General features: G+C 63.7%; 3 protein-coding genes across 8 annotated transcripts; 2 read left to right on the plus strand and 1 right to left on the minus strand.

The window, feature by feature from the left end:
• Positions 1-1,689: 1,689 nt before the first annotated feature.
• On the minus strand, positions 1,690-6,031 carry FBXW5 (F-box and WD repeat domain containing 5). The gene is made up of 9 exons (XM_032165714.2): positions 5,837-6,031; positions 5,134-5,349; positions 4,592-4,749; positions 4,019-4,193; positions 3,797-3,945; positions 3,302-3,722; positions 2,792-2,939; positions 2,506-2,718; positions 1,690-2,426 (listed from the first exon to the last, which is right to left on the minus strand). Exons 2-9 carry the CDS (start codon positions 5,324-5,326, stop codon positions 2,183-2,185), a joined length of 1,701 nt encoding a protein of 566 aa, XP_032021605.1. The 5' UTR covers positions 5,327-5,349; positions 5,837-6,031; the 3' UTR covers positions 1,690-2,182.
• A 344-nt stretch (positions 6,032-6,375) lies between these two features.
• On the plus strand, positions 6,376-8,619 carry C8G (complement C8 gamma chain). Of its 6 annotated transcripts, XM_032165716.2 has the most exons (7): positions 6,376-6,715; positions 6,957-7,093; positions 7,207-7,277; positions 7,363-7,470; positions 7,745-7,846; positions 7,931-7,969; positions 8,048-8,618. In XM_032165716.2, the coding sequence occupies exons 1-7, from the start codon at positions 6,587-6,589 to the stop codon at positions 8,059-8,061; spliced, it is 600 nt and encodes a 199-aa protein (XP_032021607.2). In that variant the 5' UTR covers positions 6,376-6,586; the 3' UTR covers positions 8,062-8,618. The 6 variants fall into 6 exon arrangements, 5 of the variants coding, with proteins under 5 accessions (XP_032021607.2, XP_032021606.2, XP_058301636.1 ...); XR_004250025.2 differs by lacking the exon at positions 8,048-8,618 and having other exon boundaries at positions 7,717-7,846; XM_032165715.2 differs by having other exon boundaries at positions 7,745-7,969; positions 8,048-8,619.
• A 4,988-nt stretch (positions 8,620-13,607) lies between these two features.
• On the plus strand, positions 13,608-16,896 carry LCN12 (lipocalin 12). Its single transcript, XM_032162722.2, has 6 exons — positions 13,608-13,776; positions 14,229-14,365; positions 15,125-15,204; positions 15,273-15,389; positions 15,578-15,679; positions 16,770-16,896. The coding sequence occupies exons 1-6, from the start codon at positions 13,663-13,665 to the stop codon at positions 16,796-16,798; spliced, it is 579 nt and encodes a 192-aa protein (XP_032018613.1). The 5' UTR covers positions 13,608-13,662; the 3' UTR covers positions 16,799-16,896.
• Positions 16,897-18,334: the final 1,438 nt, after the last annotated feature.

Raw genomic sequence — 18,334 nt, forward strand, 5'->3', positions numbered from 1 at the left:
CTGGGACTACAGGCGCCCGCCACCACGCCCGGCTAATTTTTTGTATTTTCAGTAGAGATGGGGTTTCACCGTGTTAGCCAGGATGGTCTCGATCTCCTGACCTCGTGATCCACCCGCCTTGGCCTCCCAAAGTGCTGGGATTACAGGCGTGAGCCACCTCACCCGGCCTCACGAATCAAGCTTTTTTTGTTGTTGTTTTGTTTTTTTTTGAGACGGAGTCTCGCTCTTTCACCCTGGCCAGACTGTAGTGGTGCTCTCGGCTCACTGCAAGCTCCGCCTGCCGGGTTCACGCCATTCTCCTGCCTCAGCCTCCTGAGTAGCTGTGACTACAGGCACCCGCCACCACGCCCGGCTAATTTTTTGTATTTTTAGTAGAGACGGGGTTTCACCGTGTTAGCCAGGATGGTCTCGATCTCCTGACCTCGTGATCTGCCCGCCTCGGCCTCCCAAAGTGCTGGGATTACAGGCGTCAGCCACCACGCCCGGCCTACGTATCAAGCTTTTGATGCAGTCACTCACCCTGTCATTTTCCACAGTGTCTAATTGGCTCCCTTTTTATTTTGAAATGTCCATGTCCTCTTGATTTCTGTCCCCGCTTTTGTTTTATGGTGCGTAGGGGTGTTTTTGTTAGTCTCCTTGAATGTGAATGTAGCTAAGTCCTTTTCAGGAAATTGCTCAATTCTTTGGAGCCTGCCCGTGGTATGTTTGCGTTTACAGAATCTGTCAGTTCCTTTCTGAGGGTCTCAGTCTCAGGGCAGCTCATCTTGTCTGGGGGTCTTTGGTGTGTCTTCCTTCCTTTCTTTGTTCTCGCCCAGTTGGGGGACCCACTGCAGCAGTCCCCAGGCTCCATCCCTCTGGGTGGCGCAGCCTCTGTTGGTGGTGCTGTCCCTGACCCCATGGGTGCTTGAGCTTGACCCCAGGGTCTCTACCTGCAGCCCACGTGGCTCAAGGGAACCATCACCTCTACACTCACGCATCTCCTCTGCGTCCTTTCTCTGTACGGGGTTGCTTGCTGCCATGTTTGGAGCCACAAGCTCCATGTGCTTCCTATAATGAGCAGCTGACCAGAGTGCCAGGCTCTATTCCTGCCTTCTTCCTTGTCACCACCATTGCCCTGGGCCCCCTGAGCTCCCGGTGCAGTTCCGACAAAGCCTGCGGGATCCAGCTGGAGCTGCACCTCTGCTCCCACTTCTGGGCCCCTGGTCCCATCCTCACCGGCCTGAACTCTGAGGAACTCTGCCCAACACCCTTCCTGCCCCCAGCAGCCGAGGCACTTCCTTAAGGATGGGACTGACTGTGGAGACCGCCCTGGCACTGGGAGCGACGCGGCCTGCCGACCCTGGAGAGGAACCCCCTTAAGGACGGGACTGACTGTGGGGGCCGCCCTGGCACTGGGAGTGACGTGGCCTGACCCTGGACACAGATGGCAGGCCCTGCATGTTGCCAGCCCCAGCAGATGTGCCAGGCATCTCCCTGGAGGTCACAGAGGGAGGACAGGGCAGTGTGACAAAGGCTGGCACCAGCACATGACCTCAGACGCACGTCACCTGTCAGCAGTGACCGCAACATTCACTCCAGTAGGACCACTGTGCCAGCGGTAACGTCACCCGTCAGCAGTGACCACGAGGTCCACTCCACTGTGCCAGTGGTGCTGTCTCCCTCCCTGCAGACAGAGACTGGACAACAATGTGCTGTTGCCAACTGTTTATTCAGGGCCCTGAATGGGTGGTGCGTGGACATGCAACACACTCGGGCCCACAGCAGCGTGACTGGCCACTCCCAAGCCCCGGGCGCACAACCACAGCCAGGAGCAGCCCCTGCCACCACTGGGCCGCCGTCCAGGGCCCCACAGGACCAGCCGAAGGTGCCCCGGGCCAAGGCCAGCTGGGGCGAGTGAACCCCTAGCCTGGGGATGAGCGAGGAGCGGCACCCCCAGTATCCTGTGTACCCCAAGCTGGCCAGGAGGCCAAGGGGGTCTTGGGCTCCATCTGCACTGGCCACCCTGTGCCGAGCATCACAGCTGCGTGAGCAGGTTTGCGTGTGAGCGTGTGGCGGGGCCTGGTTGTCCCCTTTCTAAGGCGTAACTGCTACAAGCATCTCCACCTCTCCCGCTCAGGAAAAAGCCACAGAGCCTGGCGATGTCCTCAAGGGGTCCCGGTAGCTCCAATGCACCCAGCATCCCTCAGCGCCTCTGGCTGGCAAGCCAGGAGAAGAAGGCGCGAGGCCGTGGGCGAGGTGCCTGGAGGATGCGCACGGTGCGTGGGGAGCGCCAGGCTTTGATGGTGGCGTCGTCGCTGGCCGTGAGCAGCAGCTCCTGCTCCTGGGGACTGAAGACCACTGAGTTGACCACGTCCTCGTGCCGCAGCTTGGCCAGGCAGATGTTGTAGTGGCGGTCCCAGATGTAGCCATGCCGGTCCTCGGCCCCGCTGCAGAACAGTGCCTGGATGAGCTGGCCGCCCGCCTGCTGCTGCCCACGCCCACCCTGCACCACGCCACGCCCTGCACCTGGCCACGAAGTCCCTGCTGACGTCCAGGAAGATGAAGAAGCACTCGTCGTTGGGCGTGTAGGCGCGGTGCGCACGCAGAGCCCGCCTCACCTCCCGCATTGTCTTGAGGTCGAACACCAGCAGGTCAATCTCCTCTGCGATGGGTGGCGGCTGCATGGGGTCGGCCACCACCGCACCGCTGGGCCAGGCGCGGCTGTTCACGTACAGGTACCTGGGCGAGGGGCACTGTGCTAGGTATGGGCCGCCTGCGGGCACCCCGCCTGGGACACTGGCAAGAGGCCCACCTGTTGTCAGGCGACAGGCCCATGCCAATGATGTGCCCATGTACATCTATGACGTGGTCCAGCGCATCGAAGAAGGCGTCGGAGCCCCGGCCCTCACCCAGCACGGGCCCTGCCGTGGTCATCTGGTGTGGCAAGATCTGCTTGATGCCTGCAGGGAGGGCTGCGGTGAGGCTCCCTGTCCAATGCCCCGGGGACGTCACTCCAGGGCGGCTCCCTACCCCAATGGTGTCTCTGCGGCTGTAAGCACCACAGAGGTCCGTGGGCACTGCCTGCTCCAGGGGCCCCAGACCTGAATCAGGCCCATCAGTTGCTTGCTGGCCAGCGGCCTTGCCTGCGTTTGTTTTTACTGCTCATCCCACAGGCCCCAGGTCTGGGCTTGTGACCCCAGGGGCGAGTGAATGATCCCAGCTTTGCCTGTGGACTTGCTTGCCGTCTGCCCCCCCAGGACCCCTGCCCTGCCTCCCCCAAGCTCCTAGGACCGAGGCGGGCAGCATGGCAGCAGGGGTGTACCGATCTGGTGTGGGGAGTAGGTGAGGCAGCCAGTGGTGAAGATGAGGTACTTGCTCCTGGCCCCTGTGGCACTGCGCTCGGGGGGCTTGGTGTGGCCCTGGGCCAGCAGCTCGGCCACCTTGGTCTCTAGCACACGCTCCGACAGCTGTGGCTGCGCCCGCCCCTCCAGCACGCGGTCCAGAAAGTGCCGAAAGCTCTCCTTGGCGTGGGTGGGGGCCGGGCCAGCCACCTCCTCCTCGTTGTCGCTGCCCAGGTCAAAGATGCGGCAGGGGGACGTGGCCGGGTCGCCGGCTTCCAGCAGGAGGTCAGGGCTGTCAAAGCGGCTGCAGTCGGCCACCATCACCGTGCGGATGGTGCTGGCGTTGAGGTTCTGGATCTTGAACAGCCGCTTCACCACATTGACGTTCTCTGACTCCACATCCTGGGGGCGGGGGCACATGCCAGGTGGGCGCCAGGCCCTGGGGAGGGCAGCCCCGCCCCCAGCCCCGCACGCACCTGGAAGGCGTTGTTGAGCCACAGCACCGAGCAGGAGGTGATGTCTCCGATGCGGTGCAGGTTCCCCGAGATGAGGCTGGTCTCGGTGAGCCAACAGCCAAACACGTCATAGGGCTTGTTCCGCACGCGGGACAGCAGCGCGAAGGAGTCTGTGGGGAGGCTGGGGCTGGACAGGCTGTCGGCGTGGGGCGGGGGCAGGGTCCACCCGGCGCCCGTGCTCACCTAGGCTGATGACAGCAATCTCGCCGGATGAGGAGTTGTGCGGCCCCAGGAACACCCCCGAGGCCAGCAGCAGCGAGTCATCCTTGTTGAACTGGGAGAACTGGGTGTAGCTCCAGTTGTAGGGCCGCATGTCTGCGCTGTGCAGCAGCGAGATGGTCAGGTCGTTGCTCCAGATCTGCAGGGCAGGGGTGGCTGTGGTGATCGCCTGGCCAGGTCACGGGGCAGGGGCCTGCTACCACAGGGCCATGAGGCCCCAGCTCTGCCAGCCCTGCTCAGAGGCGACCAGGGGGCAGGGACCCCTTCCAGCCACTGTCATCCACTCTGGGGGCACTAGTATAGAGGGGAGGAGCCTGCCCCTGGAGCAGGCGGCTTTGTGTGGGACCCTCTCCTCAGCACTCAGGGCCACCCTGCACCGCTCCTGATCCTCTGTAGTCCCTCCGCTGGATGCAGGGAGGCTGCTGTGTCACCTCTGGCCTGACCCTCCCTTCCCACCTGGTTGGAACGCCTGGGTGCTGGGACCTCCGTGCTGCTGCAGAGCAGAGTGGGGTATGCAGGACACCTGGCCATCCTCACCTTCACAGTGCAGTCCTTGGAGCAGGACGCGAACTGGTACCCCGAATGGGAGAAGCTGAGGTGCAGGACCTGATCTGTGTGTTCCCGTAGCGTCTGCACCTCCACGCAGGGCACCGTGTCATACAGCCGCTGGAACTCCTCGTACCAGGACGTGGCCGCTGCGGGTGGGCAGTGTCAGTCCTGGGCCCGGGCCTTCCTCCTCGCAGTCAAGGCCATGAGCTGAGTGTGGCCCCAGCAGTCCTGGCAGGCCCCGTGGTGCCCCTGGAACCCACTAGTCATGGCACACACCTCGGCTGGGGAATACAACCCTGTAGCTCACAGAGACCCCTGTACCCCCCACCCCCCAAGTGACCCAATGAACCCTCTGGCCTCCATGCTCTGAGGGGGGCCTGTGCTGTATCCGGACAGGCCTCCATCAGGGTGAGGGTGTGAGGATGGACACTCGGGGCCGCGGGGCAGGCCCTCAGCCAGGGTGACCCCCAAGCGCAGGGGCCCGGGGCCCTGGCTGCAGAACGTGGGTAGGGGCCCCACACGCCACTGACCTGGGTGTCGGGGCACGTCGCGGGCCACCTGGTAGTAGCGGTAGAACTGCTCCCTCCACAGGAACTCGTCCCGCGACACGGCCTGCCATTGGCGACACACCAGCCCGGCGGCCAGCACGTCGGCCGGGCCCAGGCTCAGGAAGATCTGGTAGACCAGGCTGTCGGGCAGCAGGGGCGTGCCGCCCTCGTCCATCGTGACATTCTGCCCAGGCGGCCCTGAAACCCACCAACGGCTGCCCTCAGCCCAGGCCCGGGAAGGGAGGCCGAGAGCGGGCGCCCTGTTCCTCCAGCCCCAACCGTCCCGCCGGGAGTTCCACGGGGCTGGGTGTCTGCAGGGGACGCCCGGGCACCGCCGCCCAACCAACCACCCGGCAGCTCCGGGCAGGCCGGGCCGGCCTCGCTCCGCCGCGTCATTCCCCGGCCTCTTGCGGCCGGCGGCGGGCGCCCCTCAGCCCGCCGGGGCCCGGACCGCCGCACGCGAGGCACGGGGACACCAGGCGCCGTCCGGGGACAAGCTTCCGCCGAGGGGAAGCTCGGGGCGACCAGGCAATGGCCTCCGCCCTGCGGCCCTGAAGAAGCCCTGCCGGGCGGGCTCGGGACGGACGACGGGGACGCGCGCACGGGCGGCCTCGAGGCTCCTGCACTCGCCCAAGGCGGGCGGGGCCGACGAGGCGGGACCCCCGAGGGCCGCAGGCGCACTCACCACGGCCGCCTCCGCCCGCTGCGGCGCCCCCGCCCTGCGCGACTCGGACCCGCTTCCACCGCCGCAGCCGCTCGGACCGCCGCCCCCGCCCAACGGGGAGCCCGCCAGGCCCGACGCCACGAGCCCCGAGGCATCGATGGCCGAAGAAGGCAGAGCGCGCGGGCAGCCCGCATCCGCCCCTCGTGCGCCTGCGCCTCGGGCTCCGGCGGCCTGGCCGTCTTTTCTTTGTGCGCTTGCGCGCACTCGGGCGCGTTGGGAACAGCGCCCCTTGTGGCCAGCGGGCGGCGGTCCTGGGCGGGGCTGCAGGCGAGGCTCAGCGACCGCTGGTTCTGGACCCGCCTCCGGCGCTCCCTGTTGCCGGGCCCTGAGCAAGTGGCTTCATGAACCCCGTGACGTTGGCCATGGAGATAAGACCACTGGGTGATGGTTTAAGGAAAATAATGTGCAAAGGGCTAAGGACTGTCCGTGGAAATCAGGGGTGCAGGGGAAATGGAATAAACAGCCAGAGGTCAACTCGGACTTTGTACACAGGACATGGTGCCAGGGCCCTGCCGGGAAGTGCAGATCGAAGCTAGGCTCACGAGGAGGCTGGAGGTGGGGGGTGGGGCTGGCCCGGGACTGGGTTGGGGAGGCAAGGGACGGACATGGACTTCCTGGGCTAGGCTCTGTGACTGCAGAGTAGACTCTGTCCTGGGACTTGGTGGTGCTACCCCTGGCTTCCCACAGTCCTGCCACCCTGCCACTGCCACCATGCTGCCCCCTGGGACTGCGATCCTCTTGACTCTGCTTCTGGCAGCTGGCTCGCTGGGCCAGAGGCCACCCCGGCCCCCATCCGCCATCAGCACCATCCAGCCCAAGGCCAATTTTGATGCTCAGCAGGTAGAAGTTGTGGGGGGTAGAAGGAGGAACGTGAAGTTGTTGGGCCGGGGGAGGGGGGTAGAGGGAGGCAGGTAGAAGTTGTGTGTCGGGGGGAGAGGGTGAAGTTGTGGGGGGGGTAGAGGGAGACAGGTAGAAGTTGTTGGGGGGAGAGGGAAGCAGGTGAAGTTGTGGGGGGTGTAGAGGGAAGCAGGTGAGGGGCCCTCCCACAGTGCCCTCGAGTCCTCCCATGGTATGCCGCCAGTTTGCAGGGACCTGGCTTCTTGTGGCTGTGGGCTCTGCCTGCCGTTTCCTGCAGGAGCAGGGCCACCGGGCGGAGGCCACCACACTGCACGTGGCTCCCCAGGGCACAGCCATGGCTGTCAGTACCTTCCGAAAGCTGTGAGTCCCAGAGCAGCCCTGCCCTGGCCCCTGACCCCACCCCGGCTGTGGCCTGGACTAGGATTTCTGGTTGGGGTCTCCCAGCCTGTGGTGCCTCCTCCCCGCCCCCCCAGGGACGGGATCTGCTGGCAGGTGCGCCAGCTCTATGGAGACACAGGGGTCCTCGGCCGCTTCCTGCTTCAAGGTGAGGCAGGGGCTACAGGGCATGTGGGTGGGGGGTGATGCAGCCGCTGTGGCTCTCTGACGTGGCTACCGTGGCTCTGCCCCAGCCCGAGGCGCCCGAGGGCCTGTGCACGTGGTTGTCGCTGAGACTGACTACCAGAGTTTCGCCATCCTGTACCTGGAGCAGAGGGGGAAGCTGTCAGTGAAGCTCTACGGTATGTGGGGGCCAGCCTCTGTGACCAGACAGGCGCTCAAACTCTGCACACTCACTGGGCCACCCCGGGGGGCTGGGTGAGCCCATGGGGACACACCCTTCCTCTGTCCCATCCTGACCCTCCTGCTAAGCAGGGGCCCAGGGAGTAGTGACAGACAGGTCTGGTGTGGGAGCAGGGAGAGGGCCCCGAGGGGGCAGGGGACACACAGACCCCGTTCCCAGAGCCCTCCACGCCGCCTGGTGCCAGGACCCCAGGAGCCCTGTCTGCCCTGCAGCCCGCTCGCTCCCTGTGAGCGACTCGGTCCTGAGTGGGTTTGAGCAGCGGGTCCAGGAGGCCCACCTGACTGAGGACCAGATCTTCTACTTCCCTAAGTATGGTGAGTGTCCCCAGCAGGTTCCCGGCTCAGCCACCCCCACTCTCTGGGCTGATGCCCAGCCTGACCCCTGCCTTGGGCCCCCAGGCTTCTGCGAGGCTGCAGACCAGTTCCACATCCTGGACGGTGAGTGCACAGTGGGGCAAGCATGGCGGCGTGGTGAGGGGGGCCACTGCCAGCGGCTGAGTCTCATCTCTGCTGCAGAAGTGAGGAGGTGAGGCTGCCGCGCAGCTCCAGTGCTGAGAAGTCAGTGCCCCGAGACGACCCCACCAGTGGGGTGCCCGCTGCCCGTCCTCCGTGAGCCCCCAGCCTCATCAGATCAGGGCCCTGCCACCCGGGGTGGGGGATCTTCTGCCAGCTGCCCCAGAGGACAGTGGGTGGAATGGTACCTTCTTATTAAATGTCTCAGACCCCTCTCTGACTCTTTTCTGTCCACTCTGGACCGGTGCTAGTACCACCAAGGCCCTCTCTGCCCCCACCCCGCCTCTTTAAAAGCCCGGGGCTCCCTGTTGGCTGGAGTCCACACAGTGGGCACTGGGCCGATTTCAGCTGCTCTTGGGATTTGGGAGGGGAGATCCTCTCTGGCGCAGGCCCACCTTGTGCCCTGCTGGGACCTGGGGGCGTCCAGCCTCACTCCAAGGCTGCTCTTGCCTGGGTCATTGTCCTGCAGCCCCCAGGCTGCTCCTCCGCCCCTGTGGGAGGCCAGCTGTCTCCCGTCACTGCCCATTTTGGCCTCTTCCGAGCCGAGCTGGCACCAGCTGGCCCGTGTTGGTGGCAGCAGTTGGTGCTGTCCACCCACAGCCACTGCACTCTCTGCACACCTCATCCACTCCCACGTCCCCCCTGAAACCAGGAAGCAGAGCAGAATGTGGGGGTGGGCCAGCTCTGCCCTTGGGGCAGCCCCTGGGCTAGGGCCAGAGAGTCAGGGACCCGGCATGGCTTGGCCACGCTGGGCCTGGACCTGGCCGCTGAGCTGCTCCTCTCAGGCCCTGCCTGCGGCCACTGGCATTTGTTTGATAAGCATTTCTGAAGGCCCACTGTGTGCCGGGCCCTGGGACCACCAGGTGGGCTGGTCCCTCCCCCTAGGAACTCAAAGTCCAGGCATCAGCCACCAATCGGCCACAGTGGGCAGGGATGGATGGGAGGAGAAGGCACCTCAGAGTTGGTCCCAAAGCACATGGAGGAGACAGCAGCTGCTCCAAGGGGGTCCCCAGCCCACGGGCGGGGCTTACCCTGCCGTGCCCACCTGTTTACTCAGCTGCTAGACCCCAGGAGGGCAGGCAAGTCAGGTGGTGGGAAGGGGAGGCAGAGGCCCTGACTGCCGGGACCTGGGAAGGAGAAGGGCCCAGGAGGTCGTCCCCTTGCATCGCCTTCCCCCACTCCAGCTCCATGTCCCAGAGACCCACGAGATAGAGAGCAGGGCACAGCAGAAGGGTTCAGGGTTCAGAGCTGGCAATGCCGGGAAGACTAGGCCTGAACCCCAGGAGAGCCTCCTCCATGCCTGGCCCCACATCCCCCAAACAGAAAGTGAGGGTCTCATCTGCGGGCAGGAGGAGTCGGGTAGCTGGCCATGGTCACGAGCTTCAGGGAGGGCTGAATGTCCGACGGGTGGCGCCAGAGACCCACCCAATGACCTCAGGTGCTGTGGTTGGTGGCAGAGTGGCCCAGCCTGACCCCCCACGCTTCTGCAGGGCTGGGTGGGTTCCCGCACTGAGTGAAGTGCGTGGCCACTTGGCTGTGTGCTCTGGGACCAGAGGATGTGGAGCGCAAGGATTACAGGCATTTCATTTTCACAGAAGCGTTGAATGAGCTCTAGTTAAATTTCAAACACTACATAAAAGCACGATAGCTCTGTGTGAATCATTGTTCTTTAAAATAGTTTGCATAATTTGGCTGGGTGCGGTGGCTCAGGCCTATAATCCCAGCACTTTGGGAGGCTGAGACGGGTGGATCACTTGAGGCCAGGAGTTCAAGACCAGCCTGTCCAACATGGTGAAACCTTGTCTCTACTAAAAATACAAAAATTAGCTGGTCATGGTGGCAGGCACCTGTAATCCCAGCTACTCCGGAGGCTGAGGCAGGAGAATTGCTTGAACCCAGGAAGCAGAGGAGGTGGTGACCCGGGATCATGCCACTGCACTCCAGCCTGGGCGACAGTGAGACTCCGTCTCAAAAAAAAGAAGAATCTATGGAAATGGCTGGGCGCAGTGGCTCACGACTGTAATTCTAGCACTTTGGGAGGCCCAGGAGGGCAGATCACTCGAGGTCAGGAGTTTGAAACCAGCCTGGCCAACATGGTGAAACCCTGTCTCTACTAAAAATACAAAAAAATTAGCCGGGCATGGTGGTGGGCGCCTGTAATCCCAGCTACCCAGGAAGCTCAGGCAGGCGAATCGCTTGAATCCAGGAGACAGAAGTTGCAGTGAGCTGAGATCGCACCATTGCACTCCAGCCTGGGTGACAGAGCGAGACTCCGTCTCAATTTATTTAAAAAACAACAAACAAACAACAAAAAAAACCTACGCAAACTGGCTGGGCACACTGGCTCACACCTTTAATCTCAGCACTTTGAGAGGCTGAGGCAGGAGGATCGCTTGAGGCCAGGAGTTCAAGACCTGCCTGGGCAACATAGTGAGACCTCATGTCTATTAAAAAAAAAAAAAAGTTTTTTAATCTATAGAAACTGACATTTAATTGTTAGCAGTCTTGCCCAAGACCTGCGGGGTCAGGAGTCCAGGACTGTCCTGGGTGCCCCCGCCTTGCCTGGACGTGAGAGTGCTGCGTGGGGCCCCCAGAGCCCCTGGTCCCACAGGCAGGGCTGACAGTCGGGTGCCGTGCCCGTCCTCCCTGCCCACGCAGGTGCTCAGAGGGACAGGTGGACCAGAACTCCTCCATGTGGGGACGAGGCACCCTCCTCCCCTGCCACGCCCCAACCACCCCTGCCCCCCCTACCCCCACCCCCAAGGGGCCTCCGAGCGCCCAGGACCGTGTCTGGGAAAAGGTCTTTGCCCGGGGAGTGGGAAGAGAGAGGGGAGGGTGAGCAGAGGACAGGCAGGGAGTTTCCGGGAACGGAGGGAAGAGCCGTGGAGGGGAAGTCCTTGTTGCTGTGGGGGGAGGCAGAAATGAAGGCGATGGGTTGCGGGGGGCGGTGCCGGGGAGCGAAGCAGAGGGAAGAGAGGACCTGATAGGAGGGGTCAGTGGAAGAGGCCCCAGGGACCGGTCCCCACGGTGGGCTGGGGGTCCAGGGTGCTGAGTGGAAGCGGCGGTTTCCCTCCCGCCTCTCAAGGACGCCCTGCAGAAGGCGCGGCTGCTCCTCTCGGTGGCACGCAAGCGCCCGGGCACCGCCTCCCGCCTCGGCCTCCGAAAGCGCTGGGCTCACTGGCGTGTGCCGCCGCGCCCGGCCCTCCCACCCCAGGCGGTATGGAAGGCCGAGGTCAGAGCCAGGACTCCCCCGGCAGCCCGGCAGGTGTCCCAAGGCCCGTGTCCCGCACGGCCCGTTCCAGCGCCGCCGGCCCAGCCAGGCGAAGGCACCTGCAGGACCCTGATTGGACGGCGGAGGTCACGTGCCCACCCTCCACCAATCACGTTAGACGGGAGGAGCAGCACCTGCGTCTGCCCCGCGGTGGAGGGAGGAGGCTCCTGCAGGGGACGTTGGGGGCACAGAGGTTAATGGCAGCAGCCAGTGGCTACGTGGAGGCACACACACAGACCCCCCCAGGGCGGCAGGAGTGGGTCTGGGGGAGGGAGCATGGGGCCTGAGGCGCTGCTTGGAGCCGAGGAACCCTCCTCCGTGTCAAGGACTCGGCCCACCCGACCTCTGCTGCTCGGTCTCTGTGGGTCTCGGGCTGGCCAGGGAAGGCCCGGTTTTCCTCCCGCAGGGCCCTGCATGGGCGGGGTCCGTAGCGGGGACTGTCCTGTACATGGGCTGTGTGCTGTGATCCCAAATCTCCCCAGTGCCCTGCGATAAGACGGGCTCCGGGAGGGGTGCCTGCTGAGCTGAGAGCAGGACCCTGGGGCTGCTGACAGGCGCTCCTAGGCTGGCTTGGGCCAGGGGGATGGTGGAGAGTCTAAGGCTCCTCTGGGGAGCTCAGGGGAATGAACAGATTATTTCCAACTTTTCTTTTCCTGGGCCAGCCTCCTGAAACGCTAGCGTTGTGCTGGTGAGAGAAGGCACAGCAAGCTGCCCTTCTACGTGGGCAGTGAGGCCTGGGACAGACCCAGCCCTGGAGCCCTGAAGTCCTGGGGGCTGGGCTCTTTGAGTGGCCCGGCTGGGGCTGCCACCCAGGGCGGGTTGCTGAGGCCCAGGGCACCTTCTGGGATGAACCCAAGTCCCTTGTAAGCAGGGCTGGGTGAAGGAATTGAGGTGGAGGGGGAGGACAGGATCTGGGGTGGAGGGGGGCCAGGACAGGATCTGGGGTGGAGGGCCAGGACAGGGGTGGGAGGGGGCGGCCAGGACAGGGAATCTGGGGTGGGAGGGGGCGGCCAGGACAGGGACCTGGGGGGAGGAGGTGGCCTGGAGAGAGGCTCACAGGCCAGGCACACTGTGAGCAGGAGGCACCTGGCTCACCCTTGGTGACCCCGTAACATGGAGCCCAGCACCCAGAGGCTTCAGCTACCTGTGGGGATGGGAAGAGAGGTCAGGAAGGGGCCTCCACTCCCTAGCCCCGCCGTCCAAGGGGTGCCAGGGCAGCTAGAAGCCCCAAGCCTGCCAATGCCCTCCCTGCCAGCCCTCTTTTTACATTTTATTTTTATACTTTTAGAGGTGAGACCTCACTCTCTTGCCCAGGCTGGAGTCCGGTGGCACAATCATAGCTTCGTGCAGGCTGAGACTCCTGGGCTAAAGCAATCCTCCCACCTCAGCCTCTCAAGTAGCTGGGACCACAGGTGTGCACCACCCCCAGCTAACTTAGATTTTTGTAGAGATGGAGTCTGTGTTGTCCAGGGTGATGTCAACCTCCTGGGCTCAAGCGATCCTCCCACCTTGGCCCCCCAAAGTGCTGGGATTATAGGCATGAGCCTCTGCGCCTGGCCTACTAACCCTTTCTTTTAGGCAGGACCAGCATGGGGTGCCCACTCCCATTAGTGGGGCTTCCCAGCCCTGCCCCTCCCTCTGGGCAGACTGCATTTAAAATGCCCCCAGCTGTCCTCATCAGGGTGCCTGGGTGCTCTGCAGGCCCCAGCCTCCCTCCTCGCCTGCTCGGGCCACCTCCACCCCGGCCTCATGGCCACAGGGCCCCTCCCTGGTCCTGTTCTTCGTCCGGGGCCACGGCCCACGCTGTGGTTCAGGCATGTGCGGAGCCAGGCAGGGTGGGGGTGGGGGGGGCGGCTGGCAGGCCCAGGCCCTGCAGGGGGAATGCCCAGGTTTGGCCACAGCTGGGCCCTGTCCCTTATGGCTGCGGCAGGTCACGCTGTGTACCTGGGACACAACATTCTGTGACAGGGAGGAAGGCTGGGGCAGGCTGCGTGGGGCCTCTGAACCCCCAGTATGGAGCACTCGGAAGGGGGCTGAAGGGGAGCAGGGCCTCAGAAATGAGAAGACGAGGTGGAAGGTGGACCTGGGGGCCCCTCCTACCCCACCTGGCTGGAACCCAAGAGACTGCAGGTGGGTGGGTGGGACCTGAGGAGAGCCGGCCCCACCCAGCCCACCCCAAGCCTGCCCTGGGCACCACCTCTCCTGCCAGTCCTGAGGAGAGAGGCAGAGGGGCACACCCCCTTGGGAGGGGCACCTGCTGGGTACGTGCATGAAGAGGTGGGTCTCTGGGTCACCTGCCCATGGCTACTTCCTTCTCGCTGTCCCTGTGGGCCCAGCAGCTGCCAGGATGAGGCTGCTGTGTGGCCTGTGGCTGTGGCTCTCCTTGCAGAAAGTCCTGCAGGGCGAGACCCCAACCCCCCCGCCACTTCCGCCCCCAATGCAGAGCTTCCAAGGAAATCAGGTACAAGGGTTTTGACGGAAGGAGAAGCAGCCGGCTGGGTCTGACTGAGTGCAGGGAGAGGCTGGTGGCTGAGCAGGCCTGGGGATGCTGCCCAGAGTCAGGACCAGCCCTGCTTCCAGGAGCCCCCAGGCAGGCCCCCGACCTCCAGCAGAGGAGGGCCCGGCGCCGACCTTCCTGGCACCCATTCCCTACCGTCACCCCAGCCCATCGCTCCCTCTGTGCATGAGGGGAAACAGGCTCAGGAAGGCCGCACAGCCACTGGCCAGGGTCACCATGTCCCTGCCAGACCCAGGGTAGGCTCCGGTTCTTGCCAGTGTCCCTGGCGCCAGCCCAGCCAGGAGCACTGCTCTGGGAGGGGTCCAGAAGCTGCCAGGGAGGGGGGGAGGGGGCTCCTGACCCTGCCCACTGCCACCCCTGCCCACCGCCGCCCCTGCCCACCACCGCCTCTGCAGTTCCAGGGGGAATGGTTCGTCCTGGGCCTGGCAGGCAACAGCTTCAGGCCAGAGCACAGGGCGCTGCTGAACCCTTTCACTGCAACTTTCGAGCTAAGTGACGATGGCCGCTTTGAGGTGTGGAATGCCATGACTCGGTGAGTGGCTGTCCCTGCCATTCCAAGCGGGTGAGGAGGATCCCAGGCCTGGGTCCCAGCCGCCAGTGGCTCAGGTGCGCCATGGGTCCTGTCCCAGCACAGGCAGCTTCATGACTCTGGCTGCCAATGACCAAACCTAGCTGGGGAGTATACAAAAAAGTGTGGGCAGCTGGGCATGCTGGCGCACACCTGTAATCCCAGCACTTTGGGGGCCGGGCGTGCTGGCGCACACCTGTAATCCCAGCACTTTGGGGGCCGGGCATGCTGGCACACACCTGTAATCCCAGCACTTTGGGGGCCGGGCATGCTGGCACACACCTGTAATCCCAGCACTTCAGGAGGCAGAGGCGTGCTGGCTCACACCTGTAATCCCAGAACTTTGGGGGCCAGGCACAGTGGCTCACATCTGTAATCCCAGCCCTTCGGGGGCCGGGCGCGGTGGCACACACCTGTAATCCCAGCACTTTGGGGGCTGGGCATGGTGGCTCACACCTGTAATCCCAGCACTTTGAGGGCTGGGCGGGGTGGCTCACACCTGTAATCCCAGCACTTCGGGAGGCAGAGGCAGAAGGATCACTTGAACTCAGGAGTTTGAGACCAGCCTGAGCAACACAGTTAGACACCATCTCCACTCATGATGCTTGGCCATTCCCGCCGTGGGTCCCTCTGAATAAGCGGCTGAAATCTCCTGAGGGGCCCACCTTGGCATGGACCTGCCAGCTTCCAGAGCCTTCTGCCTCCACCTATCCCTTCCTACAGTGGCCAGCACTGTGACACGTGGTCTTATGTGCTGATACCAGCAGCCCAGCCCGGGCAGTTCACCGTGGACCATGGTGTGGGTAAGCCGGTCACAGGAGGGAGGGACGGGGTGCTGGCCCACAGGGACATGACGTCTGTGCCCCCTCAGAGCCCGGGGCGGACAGAGAGGAGACCCGGGTGGTGGACAGCGACTACACCCAGTTCGCCCTGATGCTGTCCCGCAGACACACGAGCAGCCTGGCCGTCCTCAGGATCAGCCTGCTGAGTGAGCCCCCCACCCCGCCCTGGGCCCATGTGTGGCCCTGGAGGCACCTCCTTCCAGGCTTCGGGTCAGACCCTGCCTCCCCACCCCGCCTGGAGTGACTTGGGGGTACAGATAGTTCAATCTCCCACCTACCCAGTCCCCAACCCCTGCCAAGTACACAGACCGACGCTGGGCTTCCTGGGCTGCAGGCAGGAGCTGGTTGCTGCCTCCCGGGACGCTGGACCAGTTCATCTGCCTGGGCAGAGCTCAGGGCCTCTTGGATGACAACGTTGTCTTCCCAGATGTGACTGGTAACGTGGCTCACTTGCAGGCATGCTGGGCAGTAGGCACGGGGCCCGCAGGTTGACCCTAGAGGAGCTGGACCCAGTGTCTGCCCAGGGAGCTCAGCCCCAGCCTGCACTCAGGGGTCTCCAGGCTCCTAGGTCCCTGCGCTCAACTCAGGCTCTGAGCCACCTCTTGCCGCCCCGGGTCCCCTGTCCTGGGCCACCTCCTGCCACCCCAGATCCCCTGTCCCGGGCCACCTCCTGCTGCCCCAGGTCCTCTGTCCCGGGCCACCTCCTCCCACCCTGGGTCTCCTGTCCTGGGCCACCTCCTTCCACCCCAGGTCCCCTGTCCCGGGCCACCGCCTCCCACCTCGGGTCCCCTGTCCCGGGCCACCTCCCCCCTCTGGGTCCCCTGTTCTGGGCCACCTCCTCCCCTCACCCATCCCTGCTCACAAGGAGCTTGGATTCATCCCAGGAGGTGCCCTGGACCTCAGCAGCCTGCCCTGGGTGGCAGCCCCAGCCTGACCACTCAGAGAGCCCCGGCCCCCAAAGCCTGACTCTTCTTGTGGGAGGGTGAGGTCAGCCTGAGCCCCTCCTCTTCCTGGAGGGATGCCTACCGTGCCCTTCTGATTCCTGCCTCTGGTCCTTTACATGTGCATAACCACATGCACACACACTCACGCATGAGCAAACGTGTACAGACTGGCACATGCCTCCACATGCGAACACCCACTTACACACACACCACTCACACTGGCACACAAGCTGTCTACCCATGCACAGGCACACGTGCTGGTCTGCACACACCTGCACACTCGCTATGCCAGGCCTCCTGGGTCTGCAGTGAGTCTGGGGGTCCATGGGGACAGGGACAGGTGAGGGGCTTCCTGAGGACCTGGGGCTGTTGGCAGGGCAGCCGCTGTGGGTCACATCTTCTGGCCCTTCTCAGCCTCCCTCACCCCAGCCCCTTCCCCTAGACCCACTGCTGGTCCCCTTTCTCCCTCCTGCTCCTCACCCGAAGCCACCTGCCCCTCCTTTGTGCCCTCCCTTGCTTCCTCCTGGGCTCTGTCCCCTGCTCCCCCTTTGTCCTCCATCCCGACTCCATCTCCCCCACCAGGCTGGTCACCCCAGGCCAGCGTCTGTTGAAGGATGAAGCAGCTCCTGTCCGGCGCAGCCCTGCCTCACAGCTGCGTGAGCTCTGCCCTCCTCCACTCTCAAACCTGAATAAATGCACCAAGCCCAGAGCCCCAGAGTGTGACCACTGTGACCTTGGGTTGGGCAAAGAGATGGGAGCAAGGCGACTGCTGACCCTGTAGGGCTGCAACAGCTCCTTCTCTGGGCACACTACGGCCCCCAGCCGGCTCTCTCTGGCCAGTGTGTGTGACTGTGTCAGTGACGGCGTGCGCACGTGTGTTCATGTGTGAGTCTTTGCCCATGGTTGCAGGTTGTACAAGGCAACTCGTTCCCAGGCCAAGGCCCCTCCATCCCTGCCCCTTGGGCCCTCGGCTGTGGGAGTTCGCAGGCCCTTCTCCACCTCCACCCTGGTCAGCACTTGGGGCTGCCATGCCAGATGCAGCCAGGCTGGAGCTTGCCCCGGGAACGCTCAGACCCCGAGCTGTCCCAGGCGGCGGCCGCTCTGTCAGGGAAGCTGGCCTGGAGCTACCAGGGTCCCAGAACAGCAGGCCCTGGTGCAGATGCCCCAGGCCTGGGAGAGGGGATGCGGTGACAAGCAGCCTCAGGCTGGAGCCTGCTGGGCACAGAGACACAAAGGGTTTGAGGTGACAACCCAGACACCCACCCCCAGCCTGAGCCCCCCAACCCTGACTGTACACCCCTGCAAGATGGCTGCACTCAGACGCCCACCCCCACCGGCCAGCCAGAGCAACCCACTTCTCAGCCCTCCGATGTCTGTGTCCATCTCGGCCCCCACTGTCCTCCAGGCAGGGAAGGCAGGACACCACCCAGGGCGGCCATGGACCCTAGTGGTCTCTGGCCTTGCTAGAGAGCAAAGAGCATCCAGAGACCCCCAACTTGGTGCCTAACCTTCATCCACCAGGAGCACCCCACTGCCCAGGGGCATGGCCCTTGTTTAGAATCCTTCTGCCATCATGTGCGCCTCCTGCTGGGCAGGCTGTACAGGATCCAAGCAGATTCTGGAACTGGAAGATGGACAGAGACAGCAGACAGACTGGAACTCCTCCCTGCCCTGACGGCCCCAACAAGATGGACCCCCATGATCAACTCAAACGACACCAGCTGTGGTGCTTACTGCAGCCACAATTCAACCTTTTCTGTGTGTCTGTCTCCCCAACACACAACTCCCACAAGGGCAGGCACAGGCCTGCTTTGTCCATCACTCTATCCCACGTTCCAACATGGCGCCTGACACAGAGAAAGCTACTGAAAGATGGATGGATGGATGGTTGGATAATGGGTGGGTGGGTGGATGGATGGATGGATAGATGGTTGGATGATGGGTGGGTGGATGGATGGGTAGGTTAGTGGATAAATGGATGGATGGAGGGCTGGGTGGATGGATGGGTAGATGTTTGGATGATGGATGGGTGGATAGATGGTTAGATGGATGGATGATGGGTAGGTGGATGGATGGGTAGATGGATGGATGGTTGGATGGTGGGTAGGTAGGTGGATGGATAGTTGGATGATGGATGGATGGATGGA

The sequence above is a fragment of the Hylobates moloch genome, unplaced genomic scaffold, assembly GCF_009828535.3.
Source record: "Hylobates moloch isolate HMO894 unplaced genomic scaffold, HMol_V3 SCAFFOLD_10, whole genome shotgun sequence".
In the NCBI taxonomy this organism is placed as follows: domain Eukaryota; kingdom Metazoa; phylum Chordata; class Mammalia; order Primates; family Hylobatidae; genus Hylobates; species Hylobates moloch.

Coding starts and splice junctions, on each gene's coding strand:
- FBXW5 (XM_032165714.2), bottom strand. CDS start 5,326: ATGGACGAGGGCGGCACGCCCCTGCTGCCCGACAGCCTGGTCTACCAG. Junction 2,940..3,301: donor CTACTCCCCACACCAGATCG/GTACACCCCTGC, acceptor CCCTCCCTGCAG/GCATCAAGCAGATCTTGCCA. Junction 2,719..2,791: donor GGCCTGTCGCCTGACAACAG/GTGGGCCTCTTG, acceptor CCCCTCGCCCAG/GTACCTGTACGTGAACAGCC.
- LCN12 (XM_032162722.2), top strand. CDS start 13,663: ATGAGGCTGCTGTGTGGCCTGTGGCTGTGGCTCTCCTTGCAGAAAGTC. Junction 13,777..14,228: donor AGAGCTTCCAAGGAAATCAG/GTACAAGGGTTT, acceptor CCGCCTCTGCAG/TTCCAGGGGGAATGGTTCGT. Junction 15,205..15,272: donor CACCGTGGACCATGGTGTGG/GTAAGCCGGTCA, acceptor GTGCCCCCTCAG/AGCCCGGGGCGGACAGAGAG.
- C8G (XM_032165715.2), top strand. CDS start 6,587: ATGCTGCCCCCTGGGACTGCGATCCTCTTGACTCTGCTTCTGGCAGCT. Junction 6,716..6,956: donor CCAATTTTGATGCTCAGCAG/GTAGAAGTTGTG, acceptor GTATGCCGCCAG/TTTGCAGGGACCTGGCTTCT. Junction 7,094..7,206: donor GTCAGTACCTTCCGAAAGCT/GTGAGTCCCAGA, acceptor CCGCCCCCCCAG/GGACGGGATCTGCTGGCAGG.